Below are 20210 nucleotides of genomic sequence, written 5' to 3'. Positions count from 1 at the left end.
AACAAATTCAAGCCACTTCATCACAATGTAACACTTAAAGTCATATCTTGAGACCCAACATGAAGCCACCAATATTCTCAATAAAAGTAAACGGCAATCATGCATCATCTGTAAAAACAAAGAAAATACAATTCATGATTGCCCCTTTAAAATATTGGAATAAAACAACACTTAACAAAACATAACACAAGTTACAATAAAAAAGCTTTAAAAACTAATTTCAAATACACCAATAATTCAATTAAAATCAGTACCTGTGTTATTGAATAACTCTACTCAATTCTCTGAAACACCCATCAGTGTATCTCCAGTAAACACACTAAAAAAATAAAAACAAACAAACACATTAAAACCAAACACGCTTACTATAACCACAAGAGTCACAACCCTTACCTCCACAAATTACTTCCACACTGCTCACAGGGTAACTAGTTTTTTTTTATTTCCTCTTTATAGTAACTAGACTCATGGGATTTGTAGTCCAACTCATTTGTAGTCCTAAACAAGCTTAACATAGAGCCACTACCAATACTACTTCCACCCCATTACATAAAGTAAAGCCACAACTTACACAACAGATCTTTTTTCCTGACAAAATCAATATAATGCAATATTTCTATCTGCTGAATGTAAGCTTTTCCATATTCCAAGCTTGCCTGCTGCACTGGGGACATCACATGCATGTGCGAGTCATGAAAATTATGAAAATAAATCTAGGAATTATTTGATTGTTAGATTTTAAATCAGTGGGGTTGAGGCATCAAAAGTAACTAAGATGTTTTATGGAAAGTAACTGTAATATTATTACTGAAATCTTATTAGTAATTAGTTACACTACTAGTTACTGCAAAAAGTAATAATATTACAGTAACTAAATTACTAGTAACTAGTTACTGCCCAACACTGCTAACAGCTAATATTGCCCACAACACATTGCGCTGTGGACGAGGACTCGATCAGAACTACAAACACGCATAAAAAGTGGATTTGAGTGATAAATAATCAATGTCTAACCCGATGAAAAAATATTTATTTAATGTTATCCACGTTATATTTCATCTGCAACAACACTGTGCACTTTTATAATGATATGTTTGGTCATTAACTTTAAAATGCATCATTATGCAAACACATGAGCAGAGTTATCGGCATGAAAGACCTGCGATGTGCTTCTTTACTTCTCTCCAGTACGGTAGGAAATCAAATTAAACGAAATGTGTATGATGTTAACTGTGACAAGATGATTGACAGGACAGTTTAAACAGAGCGTCCGTTAAAGAAACAGCTATGGAAGTAGTATGTCCCAAAGCTTGCCTACTATTCTGATACATACTCAAAAGTATGTACTTTTTCTTCACAAAAAGAGTACATACTTTTAGTGCATAAAGTAGGCGAATTGGGACGCAGCAATAGTGTTTCTTTACAAAGTGACATCGCCAACTACTGGCATACATAATACAGTGAATTTAGTCATTTTCGTGGATCTGTGTGAACAGGGATCTGTTGTCTGTACGCTAAACTTTTCAAAAGCGCAAAGGAAAAACCTTTAGTACATCATTGTAAAAAATCAAAAGTTGAGAAAACTTAAAAGTTTAAGGCAACCAGCTTCAGGAGATTTTTGAGTTTTCTCAACTTGTTTTTGTAGGAGATTTTTGAGTCTCGACTTTTTATAACAAGAAGTCGAGACTCAAAATCTCCTACAAAACAAGTTGAGAAAACTCAAAATCTCCTTAAATTAAGAACTTAATTTCTCTCAACTTTTGATTTTTTACAATGTTGAACTGCACCGAATCTGTCAGAGCATCTACTGAATCAACAAATGACTCACTTGATACGATCACTGAATTGTAAATTTGATGCCAGTGCGTCATTTATTTAAAATAGCCTTTAGCCTGCACTTGATGTGCCACCAAGAAGGCAAAAATATATTGTCTATCTATAAATTATTTTAATTTCTTAGCTATATATTTTATGCTATTATCTTAATCTGTACCCTATACGTCACACTCGTGTTTGTTTATGGTTGTCATCATTTTTATAGCTTAATATATCCTTTTGATAAAACAAATTTATTAGCAGGCTTACCCAATGTAATATGACAAGCAAAATAACACACAGAGAGAGAGAGAGAGAGAGAGAGAGAGAGAACTCCTCTCATGTTTCACTTCAAAGTGTTTTTGGTGGGTCTTGAGATTCTATCTCTGTGGGTTCTAGCAAGAGAAGACTTCTGACAACATATGACAGCTTTGTGTGAGGAACATACCGATCCTTTTGTTGTTGCTGAAACTCTTTCCCTCTGCCAACTCTTATTATCACCTTATATCATATATCATTCGCATTACCGCATAATTTTTTATCATAATTTTTGGGTGATCTATTACTTTACTCTAAGACTATTTTAACATAAATATGCATTTAAATTAGCCAAATAACATGAAGATACTGTAGAGTCAAGCAAATCATTTTATATATTGATAATAAACCAGAATACTCACAAGTATATGTGAACTGAATGCAGTCAATGCTTAAAAAGATCCCAAAGTAACAGTCCAGCACACTCCTGTCGTCAACAACTCTTCCCTACTGTCTGAGTCTCAAAATACAAACACTCCACACACTCTCTCACTGTGCTTGTCATGGTTGTCATGGTAATTTCCAATGCCCTGCTTCCAACACATTGCAGACTTTCTAAAAATAATGATCTCTATTGTTTTTATTGTTTTTATTATTATTGCGCCTTTTTATCTCTGTCTCTCTCCCACTCTCCCACTGTCTCTCAATTTTACACTTTATTTAGCTTTTAGGGCAGATATAGTACAAGTGTTTGTGGCTTCTATTCTTTGGTATTCATAATTATAAATCTGGAATCATATAAATTTCAAATAGGAACCTCATAAATTAAAAAAAAAAATACTCAAATGGTGTTATATAGCAGTGGTGGATAGACGCTGATATTTGTGGAGGCACAGTTTTTGCTTCTTATATGTGAGGCAGAATGTGCCTAGGCTTGACAGTCAGCCTTCAAGACATTTACAATAATGCAGTGTAATTGAATCCACAAACCCAGTGAGCAGCTCTCGCTTCTGGAGTTTTGCTCCATCTCATCCACTCTGACAATGTCACATCAGAGAGTGCAAAGGCGTGAACAGTATTTCTTCATAACCTTCTGATTATTGGAACTGGGACATTGTGAAGAATAACATAAGACAAATGCTATTTCTTTTTTCTTCAAGCCAGTGTGCCGGTGTTATATAAGGATCATCTTCAAGAAACAGTGTCCTCATGACTTACAGTTGATATAATTAATAGGATTTAATTGAACTTTGTTACATGAATTGGTTCAGATTTATCTCTGCAGAAGAAAAAAGAAGGAAATTATTAGAATTTGACCTGAATCATGCCTTAAAGGGATAGTTCACCCAAAAATGAAAATTCTGTCATTAATTACTCACCCTCATGTTGTTCCAAACCTGTGAGACCTTCGTTCATCTTCAGAACACAAATTAAGACATTTTTTGATGAAATCCGAGAGCTTTCTGACCTTGTATAAACTGTAACACAACTGAAACGTTCAAGGCTCAGAAATGTAGTAAGGACATAGTTATAATAGTTCATGTGACATCAGTGGTTCAATACTTTTTGTGCGCAAAGAAAACAAAAATAACGACTTAATTCAACAATTTCTTCTCTTCTGTGTCAGTCTTCAATGTGTGTTCATGGGAGTACCACGGCATATCCGTATGGTGCTGCTGAAGCAGGAACAGTCAGAGAAGAAATTGTTGAATAAAGTCATTATTTTTGTTTTCTTTGCACACAAAAAAGTATTCTCGTAGCTTCATTAAATTAAGGTTGAACCTTTGATGTCACATGGACTACTTTAATGATGTCCTTACTACCTTTCTGGGCCTTGAACGTGTCAGTTCCCTTGCTGTCTATGGAGGGTTTCGGATTTCATCAAAAATATCTTCATTTGTGTTCTGAAGATGAACAAAGGCCTTACGTTTGGAACGACATACGGTGAGTAATTAATGCCAGAATTATAATTTTTGAGTGAGCTATCCTTTTAACTGTCTATATTCTAATTTATTGATTTATGCATTTTCTGAAGAATGCTTTTTGTTTAACATTTTCCAATTTCAAAACGGTAAGGGAGCACTTTTGTCAATCACATGAACTAAAAGAAACCTTGGTTTGAACTAAACCAAGGATTCTCTTCAACTTTATATCAGTTTTTCATAAATGTTTACACTTTTGTACATATACTGGCCTCTTAAACTGTTCAATTCTGTTACAGTATGTGGACAAGACTGTATACTGACTGCAAATAATGTGGCATGGTGCAATAATATGTGCAAGCCCGTTATTAGACATTATTAGACTTACCACTAAAAAATTCAACATAAAATGTAGTAGGGTCGAAAGAAACATGGTTTAAAAGAAAATTGTTTATTGCGATCATGAAAAAAATATGATTTCCAAACTTATTAATAATGGTAGAAATAATGTTGTTTTTTACAGTTTGGACTTAGGGTCATTAAGAAAAATAGCTAAATAAATTTTAGCCACAGCAAGGCTGAAACTACATATTTAGGATTCAGGGTCATTTAAGAATTAGCCATGTAAAAATGTTACTATATGTCCCTTAAAGTTAATGAAGCTCAGCAGTTATAATTTTTCCAAAACTCAAAATATTATAAATATGACAAGGAGATCTATAGAGAGATCAAAAATGTTGAAACGGAAACTCAATACACTCATTTCCAGCAAAGACCCATATGCAAGATCTTCTTTATTTCTGTCCTTTATTACAAATAAGCTTCCAACATATATTTACATAGAGCCTTGACGGATCCTGATTCTAGTTTGATTGGTGACTGGCTGAGGAAAAAGGATGTACAGTGTAATTGAAATATAACTTTTTGGTTACTGAGGAGCCAGGTCATAACATCGCTGTTTAATATCAGCTGCTTCAGTGAGGTAGACATTGAGACAATTCAGTCACAGGATATCAAGAGAAAAAGCACAGAAGCAAACACTACACACACACACACACACACACACACTAAACATTTCAATGGTCAATAAACATCAACTTTCACTTGAAAATGTTATAACCATTGCATCTTCATAAAAGATTTTCAATACTAATAAGCTAATCATTCCATAAAGACAGACATCTTAGAGGTTATTGGAAAGCCATTAGGTGGTACATACATATTCAGAAAAAGAGAACAGTCTCAAAGAGAGAAAACAAATATATACATTTTACACAAAAAGTATAATAGTGCACCATTGAGCAATACATAAAATTAAATAATCAATCCACATACACCTAAATATACAGAAAAGGCTAGTAGGAATTGTCATATAAAGTAACATGTAAAATGTAACATACCAGCAGTTTCAGTATCTGTGACAGTCCTACGCACTTTGAAATACTTGGCCTGAACCATTTAAATGTAGAAATATCTCTCATATAAAGAGGAAACATTTCTACAAAGCTATTGAATAGCAGCAAAAAGGTTATCATCGCTTTTAACATTTTTCTATAGCTCATAATTATGGCAACAAATATTCTTATCTTAGATAAGAGTGTGTATGTTCTTAACTTACAAGGTTGTAATAAGCCAACTATGCGATTTACTATTTTTAAAAAATATTATTCACAAAAATTGCTAACAAAAATTGTGAAATAAAATTCTTATATATAGCTAACACCCACTGGACCGGGTCATTTAGCATAAATACTTTTTGACTATCTACAATTGTAAATAGGAGAACAAATCATCTAGTCACTATGATATAACAGTCACTTTATATGAAGTAACAGTCTACACAAGTCTTTCGTAAGTAAGCCTTGGAGTAGAGTGCGTCGAGTATAATCCCATACAACGGAAATGTAAACTTATGACATGGCACAGGTTCATAAATTAACAGTCTAAAAATCCCAAAAGCTATTTCGGATGTAACAGTTCTCGTCATTTACTTTCATCGCCAGAAATACTGTTAATGGTTGAAAAAATGTGACAAACAACATTTCACATGAACATTTGGATGGTGTCAAAAAATCATGGCTACTGATTGCTTATTGTCTTTGATATTTGGACCATATTGCCAAATACTACTATGTTCATGCTCAGATAACTTACTGAACATGACTAAACTTACAGTAAACTTAAACTACACACAGCACAGGCAAGAGTATTAATTCTGTGTAATTTAGGGTTAAACTGTCTAAATTGATCTAAATTGATTCCAAGAGGTGTCAGAATAAAACTTTTTCAAGTTGACCAAGCTCACATGTGCATAGTCAAACCTGTTTTACGCTCACATGAAACATCAATACATCGAGACAGTCATTTAAGATAGTTTGAGGAAATACATTTAGTCATTACTATATGTACTTAGTCATTACTGTATGTACAAAGCAAATTTTGCTTTTGAAGTTTCAACCATAATCTATGTCCTGCACTCTTAAAAAGCACACTTCAACCTCATAGGCTTCGTTATTTACAATCTCAGTCTGCAGTTAGACCAAGCTATCAAAGTTAGGACTGTTCAGTGAACCAAAATACAACTCAGCTGAACTGATTTTCCCAATGGTGGTCCCACATCCAAGCCCCTCACTCTTTGAAAGGATTTTTGAGAAGTTAGTTTGTGACCTCCAGGGTGTTCCAGTGTGAATCTCACATCTACCTGCTTCTCAGTTGGACTTATGTTCGCCATTCTTGGCCCAGCCTCTGGTCATGGCTGAAACCACGACGCTGTACATATTGAGCCAAGCCTGGCGCAGGGGTGTCGTGTAAGCCGGACCCAGGCTGGACTGAAGCATATAGAGCAGGGACTCTCCAACCACCTAAGGAACATGTGAAAGAACCCGGTCAATCAATCGATGGTCTGAAAAATCACTGTGACTCTCCCCGAAGATCACTGTCAAGCTCATTGTCATCTTTGACATTTGAATGTTACGGATGTCATTTCAGCCATCATAACTAAACCATGTAGGCAAAGTGTACTCACAGTAAAGGACTGAGTCTTCACCCCGACTGCCTGGTGCTTCCTGCCCAGGTTCAACAAGAAGTCCTCCAATGTATGTAGGTCATCAAGATGGCTCACAGCTGCATCGATCACTAACATCACCTGGACAAATATACAGTCGGTCTTGAGCTGGGTTTACATGGCTGTAAACTCAGAAGTTGGGTCAAAATTAGTCAATAGAAGGAATCATTATAGCCTAAATCAGGGATGTCCAATCCTGGAAAGTCACCTCCTCCAGAGTTTAGCTTCATCCTGTTCCAACACACCTGTTTGGATGTCTCGCTAGTTCAGGTGTGTTTATTTGGGGTTAGAGCTAAACTCTGCAGAAACAGGGTCCTCCAGGACAGGATTGGACACTAAATGGTCCTAAATGAACCATGTGGCTCTATGGTGCAACAAACAACAACCAAACATATCAACACATAACTTTTGACATATAATGGGAGCAAATGCAGCTTTCAGGCAATTTTGCTGTAGGTGAGGGAATTAGTATTAAAATGTCCATCTAGACACATCCCTTACTTTTTGTGAGGAACCAACTTTTCAGTTACTGGCCCATCGACTACTTAACCAACAATGCCACACCAAGACTGTCTCTAAGTTCTAAGAATGCAAGTTCTCATCTAAGTTCTCATTTAATCTACGAAAATAAGAAAGAACAGCCTTGAAGACTGGCCTTGCCTCAGACGTCACATCCACCATCTGATTGGTTGAATTCTACAGAATTTCCATGAGACGTGTGTTCCGCCTGGAAACAAAGATGCCGTGGCTCCAAACCCCGTCATGGAGGAACAAAGCCGTCGTGTTTACAATTGTGACGATCAGCGCTTATCAGGTTCAACTAAACACTAGATTTTCAAAAAAGGTTTGTGGCATAAACTCTTTCAAATATGTGACCCTGGACCATATAACCAGTCATAAGGGTGAATTTTTCAACATCTGAAAGCTGAATAAAAAAGCTTTGCATTGATGTATGGTTTGTTAGGATTGGACAATATTTGGCTGAGATGCAACTATTTGAAAATCTGGAATCTGAGGGTGCAAAAAAATCTAAATATTGAGAAAATCGCCTTTAAAGTTGCCCAAATGAAGTTCTTAGCAATGCATATTACTAATCAAAAATGAAGTTTTGATATATTTACGGTAAGAAATTTACAAAATATCTTGATGGAACATGATCTCTAATAATGTGCTAATGATTTTTGGCATAAAAGAAAAATCAATAATTTTGACCCATACAATGTATTTTTGGCTATTGCTACAAATATACCCCAGCGACTTAAGACTGGTTTTGTGGTCCAGGGTCACATATGTCCAAGAGTTTTACACAAAGGTCTGTTATTGTCAGGACATTTCCATGCCCTAAACATGACGTGGCACAAAACGAAACGTGATTGGTTGCTTTACCAGTCTTGGGCGATCCTTGGCCATTCAAAGCGGCCAAGGTTCCCAGACCTTCTGCCGTCATTCTTAAGGTCTGGCTATGTGAGACTAGGTCTTGCCAGGCTACCTTAAAAGAACTCGAATGGATACGAGGACACAAAATGCATCTTTTGCATATGCATATGATGCATATGATGTGATCTTGTTGCTCAACTGACCGCGCCAACACATTTTAAGTAGTAGCACAATCTAATGCACAATAATTGAAACATTTACTTATCATTATTATTTTATATCTTTTTACTTCACCACGTGTACATATATATATATATATATATATATATATATATATATAAAGACTGTGTTTATTAAAAATCCCCAATGGTTAGAATTAAGATTCTAAATATGCCAATAAAATGTCAATAAATATGTTTTCTCCATGTATGTATCACTTTATTAAAATTATGCCAGACAAAACAATAAATGTTTACTTTCACAAGCCGTCATTTGTTTGCAAGCTTGCAGAGGGAATGTCTAGTCTTGAAGAAGAACACAAGAAGTTTAAAACCTACAGACTTGTCATCTTCTGCCATATCCTGATGTACGAGAACACAAGGACGCAAGGTAGCATAAGAAAATGTATTGAGAAACTGCCCAAAAGTAGGTTCCTGCACTTATACTCAACCAGTTGTTGTACAGTTGACCTCTGGGCTCACCTTGGTGACATGCTCGAGGAACGCTGGACTGGAGAGACATTCAGGTGCAACCCCACAGTTTGTGCTGTAGCTGAAGAGAGTAAGCAGTGCTGGATCCAGCTCAAATAACCTAACAAGAAACGTAACATTTAATCAGGCAGCACTACAAAGCAGTTCATTGACATGGATCTTCAACCACAATGCTTATTTCACATTTCCTTAACAAGAAGGATAATTAAATTAGGTAATTTAAGCCGTTTGATGTTGAACAGAACAATGCATGTCCTTTTTTCTTTGTAGCTTAAATCCCCTTTTCTTTCAAAGAAAGTCACTTTTATCCTTTATGCTGAGTTTGAAAAGCAATACTCAGGAAAGTGATACTTGGTAGCATCTTTCTTCTGAGAAGGTGATTCTCATGAAAATGATCTTGCTGCTCCCTGTCGCCAAGCAACAAGTCAAGCCTCTTACTGAGCTACGGTTAGAGAAACAGACAGCGGGAGACTGATGGAGATTTTTGATGGATTTAAAGAGATTACGCTTTAGTTTGTTTATTAAATTGCTATACCTTCATCATGAGTACAATCTTTAGTTATGGAATGCAAGGGCACTCCATTTTAATAGTCAATTATTGCATGTATTAAGTGCTATTTATTTGCCAAAAAATGTATTTACTTTAAAAATAGTTAATTATTTTAAATGCATTATTCATTACTGAGTATAATTATTTTCATTAAATTCCTATTTTTGACAAATCCATCTGTCCCACAAAAGCATCGTATATGTACATGATCCGCACAGCTCTGCGTTCAACTTTCTAAATAAACATGCAGACTAAATGAAATAGCATTATCCCTTGCTGCAAAAGAGTTTTAGCCAGCATGCATTGAGATTGATATATTACCTCGTGAACATAACAATTCCATGTGGCACCTTGTTCTTCCCCAGACTCTCCCAGCTGTCCCGGATCAGACCTTTATCTTTTTCAGAGAGTTTCTCCATTGTGACTCTCAGTAATGCCGTGTCGTCTTTCAATGGTGTGGCATCAAAATGTCTTCGTCCGTTTAAAGTAGGACCTTCCGAATTCCCATTTCCAGACTTCCAGAGTTCAGTCTTCAGGTATGACCCCCCTGTGAAGTGCCAACATTGCATATCATTTCCCAAGGACAAATAAGACTTATCAGAGGAGCGTGCATGAGGGTCTATAGGTTCAAATACATTTCATTTACAATCTATTTGCAATGCACTGAAATCAATTTCGCTGCAAATGCTTTCCAACGGATGCTTCATGCACTCAAGAAACCTAACTTAGCCCTGACTTTATGGTCACAATAAACAGAGTGAAGCTGACGTACCGTTCCTTCACTGCTCTAGAGGTGACCTTCTTCTCTCACTGGCTTCGTCTGTCTTTCTCTGGCATTAGGATTTCTGTTTGTTCACTGCGAATATGTATATGTCAAGCCTGCTATCCTTGTGTTTGCTCTCTCTCTCTTTCTTTGTCTCACTCTCTCTCTTTTCCTCTTTGCTCCCCCCGCTCTCTCACACACATGCAAACACTCACTCACTTTCTCTCTCTTTATCTCTCCCTCTATCTGCTCCCTCTCCCCTCTCTGCTGCATGTAACCTCATAGATGCTGCTTGATGTGCATTCAAACTAGGATGAGGAAACCTTATTGACAATCTCCAGCATTTCAAAAAGACAAGAAACTTACAAATATTTCAATGTATGTTGTGTTTTTATTCAGTCATTCTGTAAATGTCCTAAAAGCTCTCACCCCCGTGTGCTTATATGGACAGTAAATAAGGACAGAATGGAAATATCTCTAATCTTCGCTGCTCCTAGTAATAGCACATGTTACGAGCCATAGCTCCTCCTACAGGTGAGAGTCTGGCCTTCAACAAAATAAAAACACCTTCAGGCACTTCTGTATGCATATATAATCAAAGAACACATTCAAGGAGAACTCATTTGAATATACTGTTTTGTAGATGAGCGAAAGAACATAAATACTTAAAGTGCTTATGCTTTTAAATAATGACAAGGCAAACAAACATGTCCAGAATGAGGTTGGTATTCATACTCACAGACAGTTAAATCAACTGCGTCACAGAATTCTGCTTAAAAGCTTCTCTTCATTCTTTAAATAAAGATTCGATTTAAAACCAATAAGAATTATATAACCAGAGAACATTTCAAGTTCCATGAAAAAGTTATTTCGTTTTTTTTTTTAAACACTTGTGTGTTACTGTATATAGAACCAAAACCATCAGAAGAAATTATGAAACCTATAATGTATCTATATCTATCTAATGTTTCTCCGTAGAGTCCTACAATTTAACAAATGCTTCTTCTGAACATAAACTACTGTTAGTAGATTATTTTTCTTTCATGAAATTAATTATTTTATTTAGCAAGGATTAAAGTAACAGTAAAGACATTAAGAATGTCACAAAAAGTTATTTCAAATAAATGCTGTTCTTCTTTTTAAAACCTTCTGTTCATCAAAAAATGGATCACAGTTTCCACAAAACATCACAACTGATTTGTGTGTTTCTTGAGCACAGAATAATCATATTAGAATGATTTCTGAAGGATCATGTGACACTGAAGACTGAAGTAACGATGCTGAAAATTTAGCTTTTCATCACAGACTTTAAAGATTGTAAAATATGTTTTTTTGATTGTAAAAGTTTTTTTTTAAATTGTCATAATATTTCACAATATTACTATTTTTACTGTATTTTTGATCATTTTATACAGACTTGGTGGGAAACTTCTTTTAAAAATATTAAGAATCTTATCAAACTTTCAAATGGTTGTGTAAAGTTACAGTATAATGTCAAATAACTTTATTTTGACATTTTAAGTTGACAATTTGACATGCCTTGAACTTGAACATGTTACGAATGGAAATTTTGAAATCATAATATTGTAACCTGTGCAATTAAGATCATTCACCTTTGTCCAGAATGACAGGCTCAGCTCTTGAAAATTCAAAAATTGTTTATTAAGAAATCTTAGTCAATCCCTCTGTTTATTTTATTATATTTTCTTCATGTTCACATGTAGATGAACAAATGTATTTGCAGGGATTCCCTGAATAATTCGCACCTTATGTCCTACCTGATTCAGAGCTATATCTAGCATGTTATCAATGTAAGGGACATTCGGTTGTGACAGCAAGACCCAAAGCACTTGAAGATAGTGTGACAGGAGAGAGCACAGTTGCCATGGCGACCTCGCAGGAGCACTTGAACTTTCAGTGATCTGACACTTAAAGCTCAAGATAGAAGCTGTCACTCAAACGCAGCGTTCTGTCCTCCCTAAACGACTTGAGTAATGTGTGTGCATGAAACAGACAAGATGGACACTGAGTTTTGTCAGTCAACTTTATTGAATCTACATATTTAACAGATACCAAATAAAATTAATTTCTTAGAATGATAGCATTATGTCAACATTTTCAGAATGCAAGGCTGAAGTTGCTAACTGCCATTGCAGTTTTTTTTTTTTTTTTGTCAAAATTAAAAACTCAAAAGTTTTAGCAAGATGCTAATGCCTAAACACAAATTAAAACAATATGTAACCAGGAGGGCTGTTGTATCAAACCACTACTTTATGACGTGACTTTTATTTTTTGGTGTTTTTGCATTTTATTGTGATAGGACAGTGTAGAGCTGACAGGAACCGAAGAGAGAGAGGGGGGCGGGATTTGGAAAGGTTTTCGAGCTGGGATTCGAACTCAGGACGCCTGTAGCACAATGGCACCATATCAGCGCATTGCCCACAAGACTATCCGCACCGACTTTTCTTTTATGTTTTTAATAATTTTATGTTCTGAATCGTTACATGCTCTATTGTAATTGTCCAATACTAGCCTATTTTGTACATGCAACTTAGCCAGGCTTACTGTAAATAAATTTTTTTTTAAAGAATAATAATTTCATGCATTTTACTGTAAACTATATCCATAGAGTGCTGCAGGAAATGAGTTTCACAACTTTTTTTGCATTTTCGATTCCATTGTTCTAAAGTCAATGTTTTTTGGTTAACACAAGCTCAATATATTTTTAATGTTTTATTTTAGGTCATAAAACACATCAGTTATACCATATTCATGATTTTCTTTTAAGCATTTACATGTCTTGAAATAGGCTTACACTCTTAAAAATAAAGGTTCTTTATTGGCATCAATGGTTCCACAAAGAACCTTTACCATCCATGGAAACTTTTCATTCCACAAAAGGTTCTTTACAGTAGAAAAGGGTTCTTTAGATTATTAAAATGTTCTTCACACTAGGAAAAAAAATGGTTCTTTAAGAACTGTTCACTGAAAGGTCCTTTGGGGAACCAAAACCGGTTCTATGGCATCGCTGTGAAACCCCCCTTTTAAGCTTTATTCTTAAGAGTGTAACAAGTGGCTAAAAGGGACTACAGAGGTTGTCTGGGATATTAAACGTGATCATGCTGAAAGTGTAAACTCATCTACTCACTAGTGTTTATTGTATTCCTGCAAATAATTATTTGTTGGAAGCTTATTAGTAATGATGTTGAAGTCATGCGTAGACTGTGTAGTTTATTTAGACTAACTTTTTTTTTTACTTAGCAATAGTATTTAGGCTTAAAATTCATTAAAGTTCTGTTCATTTGATTTATTTTTGGCATTTTCCCCCCACTTTATTAGAATAGAACAGTGTAGAAGTGACAGGAAGCAAAGTTGGAGAGAGAGAGAGAGAGAGAGAGGGGGGATCAGGAAATGCCCTCGAGCCGGGATTCAAACTTGGGACGCCCGTAGCGCAATGACGCTATATGTCGGCACGCTTCCCACGAGGCTATCGGTGCCAACATAAAGTTGTTCATTTGTGAAGATTATCATGATAAACAAAACATGTCAGAATTATAAACTTTTGTTGTTAACAGAGCAACATTTCTGCGATAATCCAAAAGCCAATTGAAATATTGTGTCGAGGAAACCAGTGTGATGCAAACTTTCAGATTGGCCTAAAAAAATACAGCATTGCTGCAGCATCCCATCCTCCATGTCCACGACACACCCCAAATCTGAATCTTGAGTTCAAAATCAAAAGTTTCCCACTCTTAGGACTTTGTGGTGATGTTCATATACACACAACCTGTAAATACACTCCTTTCGAAATGATGCACCAAACTGCTGCCAAATCTTGACCCCCTGACTCTCCCATTACCAGTAAAAGACATAATTCTAGTGTATATCAGTATTAGAATTGGAACAAAGCCCTACTGTACTTCCACTTAAACCTCTTTCAGCCACAACAAAAAAAAGAATTTCCGAAACAAAATGAATGGGTATCGTGAGGTGAAACTGGGCAGTCATTTTCAAATGTGCAGTTGACTCATTTAATTTGTCAGTGTCATCACTCCTTTAACCACTAAATATACAAGTTATACAACAAAATGGACAAGATTGGCTATGGCTATACTATTTTCGCCAAAAGTTCAATTTTAGCCTTTAAACTACACTGCATGCTACACGGCTTGTTTAAAGTAATTATGTCCCATCTTGAGATCATCATGTAACAGCAAAAGCAGAAATTATGCCTCAGAATCTTTAAAATAACTAAGAACTTTCCATCCCTATACACAGAAACACAAATTCCTTTAATTCCTTAAAAAAAATCACCGAAATCCAACCAGCACTGAAGAAGCCAGTTGGAGTAAAAAGCTCTTGATGTGGCCAAATGCACTAGCACAAGCTCTTTTTCCAATAGAGGATAAATGTGCAAGGGCTGTTTACTCAAACAGTGCTATGACTCTCAAAATAGCCTGACTTCAGGAATGAGAATTTCAGATGGGCCTTGTGCTAAAGAAGAGTTGTCTTAGAATGTTATTTGTGTACTTATTCAAATGGAGTTTCATGAATAAAGCTAGTCTCTGTCACAGTTATAGTTCATAATTATAGCAGACATTCAAAGCCACATTTGACAGACTCCAGGTGGAAGATGTGTTCATGCCAAGACAATGCTTCCCCAATTTACAGTTTGCAAACCCTGAGGGTGCCCAACACCAAACCCAAGAGCTGTTTCTGTGGTTTACAAGATGATTTAATGTGCAGTAAGTAGAACTCTAGCAAATATACTGCTTTTAATATGCAGCTCCTCTGGTTGCCAAGTGTTTTTTTTTTTTTGGTTATTTCTTTCTTTGTTGGGTCGGTAGCCCCCGTAACATGCTTAGAATCATAAAATTAAACTTGCTTTTGATTTTCTGTTTTATTAAAAATGTTATGACACCCATATGGAATTTCTTGAAACTTCATAATCCCTTCTCTATTGTAAAAAACTTTAACAAACAAGAGGGCTCAGCTGTATAAAGACCCACACTGATTCACTGGCGCAATATACAGTAATGCAAAATACAGTAAAATCTACAAAATAAAAAATAAAATCTGCATTCAAGTAAATCATGCACAACATAATTTTTCAAAACTGAAACGATCTGCCAGCAATTTGTTGTCTGACCACAGTCTCCCCTGCACATATGGAATATGGATGAAATACACTGGCCCACCAACCGCGTCTGTCAGCACAACTCTTCCTCTTTGGTTTCCACATTCCCTTCTTTTTCCTCCTCATTTGTGACACTGTCTTCCCCACTTCCTGCACTGTAAATAAAACGATAGTAGAACAGCGTGTATCCATATGACTGCTACATCATAATATTTGCATGGTTACTTTTTCGCTACGCCAATGACAATAAAGCTGACATAAACTCATAAAAAGAAAGATTTATAATGAACAGATCTTTTCATGTCAAAACCGCATCTACTGTATTTGCATTGAGTAAGATGATTTTATTTTGATGTGTATGGGTCACGAGAGAGGAAGTAATGTCAAACCTTTCATTAAAACTAGGATAAATACTTTAACACACTGTTAAATCTTTGAATGGAACAGATTTGTTCCGCTCTGTGATAATCATAACACATATTCACAGCAAAACAAATGTGAACATTCATTTTAAACCCCATCATTCATGTGTCTCCATACCTCTTCTGGGTTTCGCTTTCAGTGCTGTCATGATCCTCTTCCGCAGACTCATTGTTCACATGGATGGCCTTATTTGTTTCTCCCTTTGATCTCACAAAACTTTCGTCCAGACCTGCTTGTTCCAAAGTATTCCTGTATCTGCGTTCAGCATTATTCTTGGCATTTTTCTGAAAGCATTAGGTATATGCATATGGTAAAATATGAAAGTTACATTATTTGGAAGAAGAATGCATTTTGAATATTAAGTAGCGTACCTGCGACACCTGCTCAAACAGGTACGGGCGAGCTGTTACTCGGGTTTTGATTTCCTTCAGCTCTTTTTGATAATCTTTCATCCTCTCCAGATCAGTTTGCCTACATTCACAACAACTCATAATCAGTTATCGCATTCCTGGCTTGTCCTCAGACATTTTTAATTTTCAAAGTGCTCACCGGTTCTGTTTGAGTTTCTCTTGGTAGACCTCTTTAAGACTTTTATGAGGGTCCATTGCCTTGGCTCTCATTGCTACTGCCCTGCTCATAGCTTGAGACTTGATTTTGTGCTGCTTCATCCACTTTGCATTCTCCTGCTCCTTGAGGTCCTTCAGCTCCAGAGACCTCCTGTATGACAGATTATAGGATAATTATTATGATAATAGAAAAGCAAATTTTAATTGGTAAATCAACACTTCATTGTAGTGGAATAAATCCAATTAACTATATGTGCATATATAACATCTATTATGCGCATACAATTCATTATAAATAATATCTGTTTTCTGTTTTATAAGAGAATATAATAGATAAATACAAAAGACAAAAGAAAATAACTATTTTATTTCTGTAATACGACATATTTCTGAATATATTTCTAAAATACATTATTTTCTATTGCTTTAAATAATTGTTTATTGCTTTATTAAAATAGCCATGCAACTCTAATACAGTTTTTATTTTATTTAATTAGTTTAAGTATTGCAAAGATGTTTGAAAGTGCATTTTAAAAGTGTGGAACCAACAATACTAGCCTAAAACGATGCTAAATTTGCTATTTGCATTAACCAATAGCCTGTGCAGCCAACAGGATTTAATGAAAAATTACAAATAACAGTGAAGTCAAGAATTGTGCAAAAAAGACCATGCATGTGTATTGTGAATCATAAAAGAACATATGATTACTTTAATGATTTTAGTCATTGAAAAGTTTTATAAAATTAGGAAAAATTAGGAAGTGGCAGGCTCACCTTACAGCCATGGATCTTTTCCTGGCAGCATCTGTTATGTAAGTTGGAAGAGTGTCCATAGACAGTGACGTTAGGCCGCCAAATGAACTGCTTCTCTTTAGATTCGTCTTGTCTGTAGATTTCTAGTCAAGAAAAATATAAAAAATAAAACACATTCTTCATAGGAATTGCATTAAATGAATCTAAACTAAATCATCTAAATAGCAACCTGTGGGTTTTCTGGGCTCCTGTGACGTGGCTGTAGTGTGGACGTGCGCAGCTGGAAGGGTTTACAGTGAGTGACATCTCTCCTCTCTGCTGCCTCCATTGCCTTTTGTTGAAAGGCCTGGTAGAGCTTATCAAAGTCAGGCACGGCAGCGTTAGTTGTAGGTCTGAAGGACAGCTTCTGGTCCAAGTAACCCAGCATCTTGCTTTTGCTCTTCTGAACACTGCGGGTCTGTCTATCTGCACTGGGTTCCTGCCTTTGAATGGGTGCTGAAGAGGCTTTCAGAGTCTCCTGAGCTCTCAGATGAATGCGAATCTTCCTTTGCTGCTCCTGCTCTGAACCAGCATCACATAAATACAGGTTTAGAAGCTGAGTAAATGACGATGTTTTAAATAAGAATAAAATAAACTTTTTCTTTAAATGTGCTACATATAAAAATTTGAAATTTTCTTCTAAACTTTGCATTTTTTCTCAGGCTCCTATGCTTATGTTTAGTTGTTTCTCTTTGATGGCAATGAAAAGAATCTATTAATTGCCATTAAAGTGAAATTACTGGACCTACACATACAGTATAGGAGCCTGATAAAAATGCTCATTTTACAAGATGGCACTTAGAGGCTTTTGCATCTGAACTCTTCATATTGTGTTTAGTACATACAAGAGCATATAAAATAATATATTATACTTTATTTTGATACATATTCAAATAAATGGCACCTTTCAATTGTTCAGAGAAGCTGGGGTCTGAGACCGCTTTCGGTATAGGTTTTCTCACATAAACTTGTTCTGTTTTTTCACTTTTATCGGCAGAGGCCATCTCCTCCTTCAGCCTCTCTCGCTTCTTCTCCTCCCTCTTGTGGAACCTGAAGGGCTTCTGGATGGTCAAGAGGAAATCTCTCCTCTGCTCACGACCTTCCTTCCTCAAGCGCTCTTGTTCATGGATGAGTTCATCATAAAGAGGCTTTGAGACGTGCTCAGGGACGGGAGCGACACAAAACTGTTTCTGACACTCGGCCAGGTCTGCCTCCTCTTTGGCTTTCTGTGACTCCTGGGGGAGAGGCTTCCTCTGTCTCTCTGTCACTGTTCCCAAAGTATTAGTTCCAGTAGTTCTTGGTGCCTTGACTCCATTTGAGGTCAAATTCTGCAGAATCACCTTTGAACTGAGGACAAGATTGGAAGACGTCTGTTTCAGTTCAAGATCAATGAGAACATTGTTACACTCTCAGAAATAAAGGTACAAAAGCTGTCACTGGGGCGGTACCTTTTCAAAAGGTACATGTTTGTACCTAAAGGGTCCATTTTGGTACCTTAAAGGTACATATTAGTACTTAAAGTGTACATATTTGAACCTAATAGGTACAAAAGTATACCTTTTGAAAAGGTACCGCCCCAGTGACAGCTTTTGTACCTTTATTTCTGAGAGTGTATCGTATTTAAGATTTGAATTACCTGTGGTGTTTGCGGTTCTCAGAGTTTCGCCCATCATGATTGCTGATGCTCTGCTGGGGTATTTTGGATTTAAGTATCCATTCAGTGCTCGAGGCGAGCAGGGAGTTCTGCAGGAGCCTCTTCTCCAAGCCATTCTGGTGCCGAAGCTCTAATTTCTCCAGCTGCTGCTTGCGTTTGGCCTTCAGAGCCTCCAAATGCAACTCAAGAGATAGTTCAGACTTATCTCTGTCCTCATTACAGGACAGCAGGCTTTCTGAAACGTGCACATTGTCTCCCTCTTCAGATCTAGAGATATCTAAAGTGGGAGAGATCTGCACAGAAAATCTGTATTTAGTTTGTTGGTTTGTCTTAGTTTTGAAATATGAAAGGAGCTGAAAGAAACAGTATTTAACATTTATTATAACATGCTATGTAAGTGAAACTACTCTAAACAATATTTTGGGAATCTACGTGAAATATTTGTACTGCATTTAATATTGTTATTAGGCTGGCTGAACAACGTCAGGGAGCACAGATTTCCATGAATGCAAGCGCAAACTGATTATATATATATATATATATATATATATATATGATAACAACATTGTTTGTTATCATTATTGACGATAAAATATTGACGTTGTCTTTTGTTGTTGCTTTTTCTGAGCTGTGTTGAACGTCAACTCAACAGCGTAAATGTTGTTACTATGGCAACCCCAAACGCGCATAGTTACGCTCTGTTATTATTGTTGTTCGCCTTCGCCAAAAGCATTCAAAATTAACTGTATAAACAACAACAAAAGCAGATTAATCAATGTTGAATCGATAAATAAAATGGAAAATATCAGACGTGTTTCTATTTGAATTCATACCCTCTTCCGCCATTATTGATTTTTTTCTCACCATTGTCATCTGATCCATGGTGTAATCAGGCCCGCTATGAGGACATCATTCAAACACTCATCCATTAACTCTGAAAGATCAAGACACTCTTCATTTCCCTGGAATCGGCAGATATCATGATCCAGAGATCAGCAGTGACAGTCTCCACCCACCGGCCCTGAGCACGACACTGACTCCTGAGTTTATCACGGTAACGTTATGTCTTCCAGGAATGCTAGATACAGAATAGCATCTGTTTCTCAGCAAACACTGTATGCAGCAACAAAGCACGGATACATGTCGCCAACTTTCATGTTTAAAGTAACTAAACGCACT

General features: G+C 36.2%; 2 protein-coding genes across 2 annotated transcripts; both read right to left on the bottom strand.

Annotated features, from left to right (window-relative positions):
- Nucleotides 1–4806: 4806 nt before the first annotated feature.
- On the bottom strand, nt 4807–10765 carry ngb (neuroglobin). The gene is made up of 5 exons (XM_058749687.1): nt 10469–10765; nt 10018–10243; nt 9138–9246; nt 7021–7140; nt 4807–6856 (listed from the first exon to the last, which is right to left on the bottom strand). The coding sequence occupies exons 2-5, from the start codon at nt 10113–10115 to the stop codon at nt 6704–6706; spliced, it is 480 nt and encodes a 159-aa protein (XP_058605670.1). The 5' UTR covers nt 10116–10243; nt 10469–10765; the 3' UTR covers nt 4807–6703.
- Nucleotides 10766–12498: 1733 nt separating this feature from the next.
- On the bottom strand, nt 12499–20199 carry fam161b (FAM161 centrosomal protein B). Its single transcript, XM_058749283.1, has 9 exons — nt 19896–20199; nt 19014–19324; nt 18282–18724; nt 17568–17899; nt 17360–17481; nt 16569–16736; nt 16391–16490; nt 16137–16303; nt 12499–15751 (listed from the first exon to the last, which is right to left on the bottom strand). The coding sequence occupies exons 1-9, from the start codon at nt 19911–19913 to the stop codon at nt 15670–15672; spliced, it is 1743 nt and encodes a 580-aa protein (XP_058605266.1). The 5' UTR covers nt 19914–20199; the 3' UTR covers nt 12499–15669.
- Between the last annotated feature and the right edge of the window lie 11 nt (nt 20200–20210).

This window comes from Onychostoma macrolepis, chromosome 17 (assembly GCF_012432095.1).
Source record: "Onychostoma macrolepis isolate SWU-2019 chromosome 17, ASM1243209v1, whole genome shotgun sequence".
NCBI lineage: Eukaryota > Metazoa > Chordata > Actinopteri > Cypriniformes > Cyprinidae > Onychostoma > Onychostoma macrolepis.
Note: the sequence above shows the minus strand (reverse complement) of the source record. Positions and strands in the feature narration are given on the sequence as shown.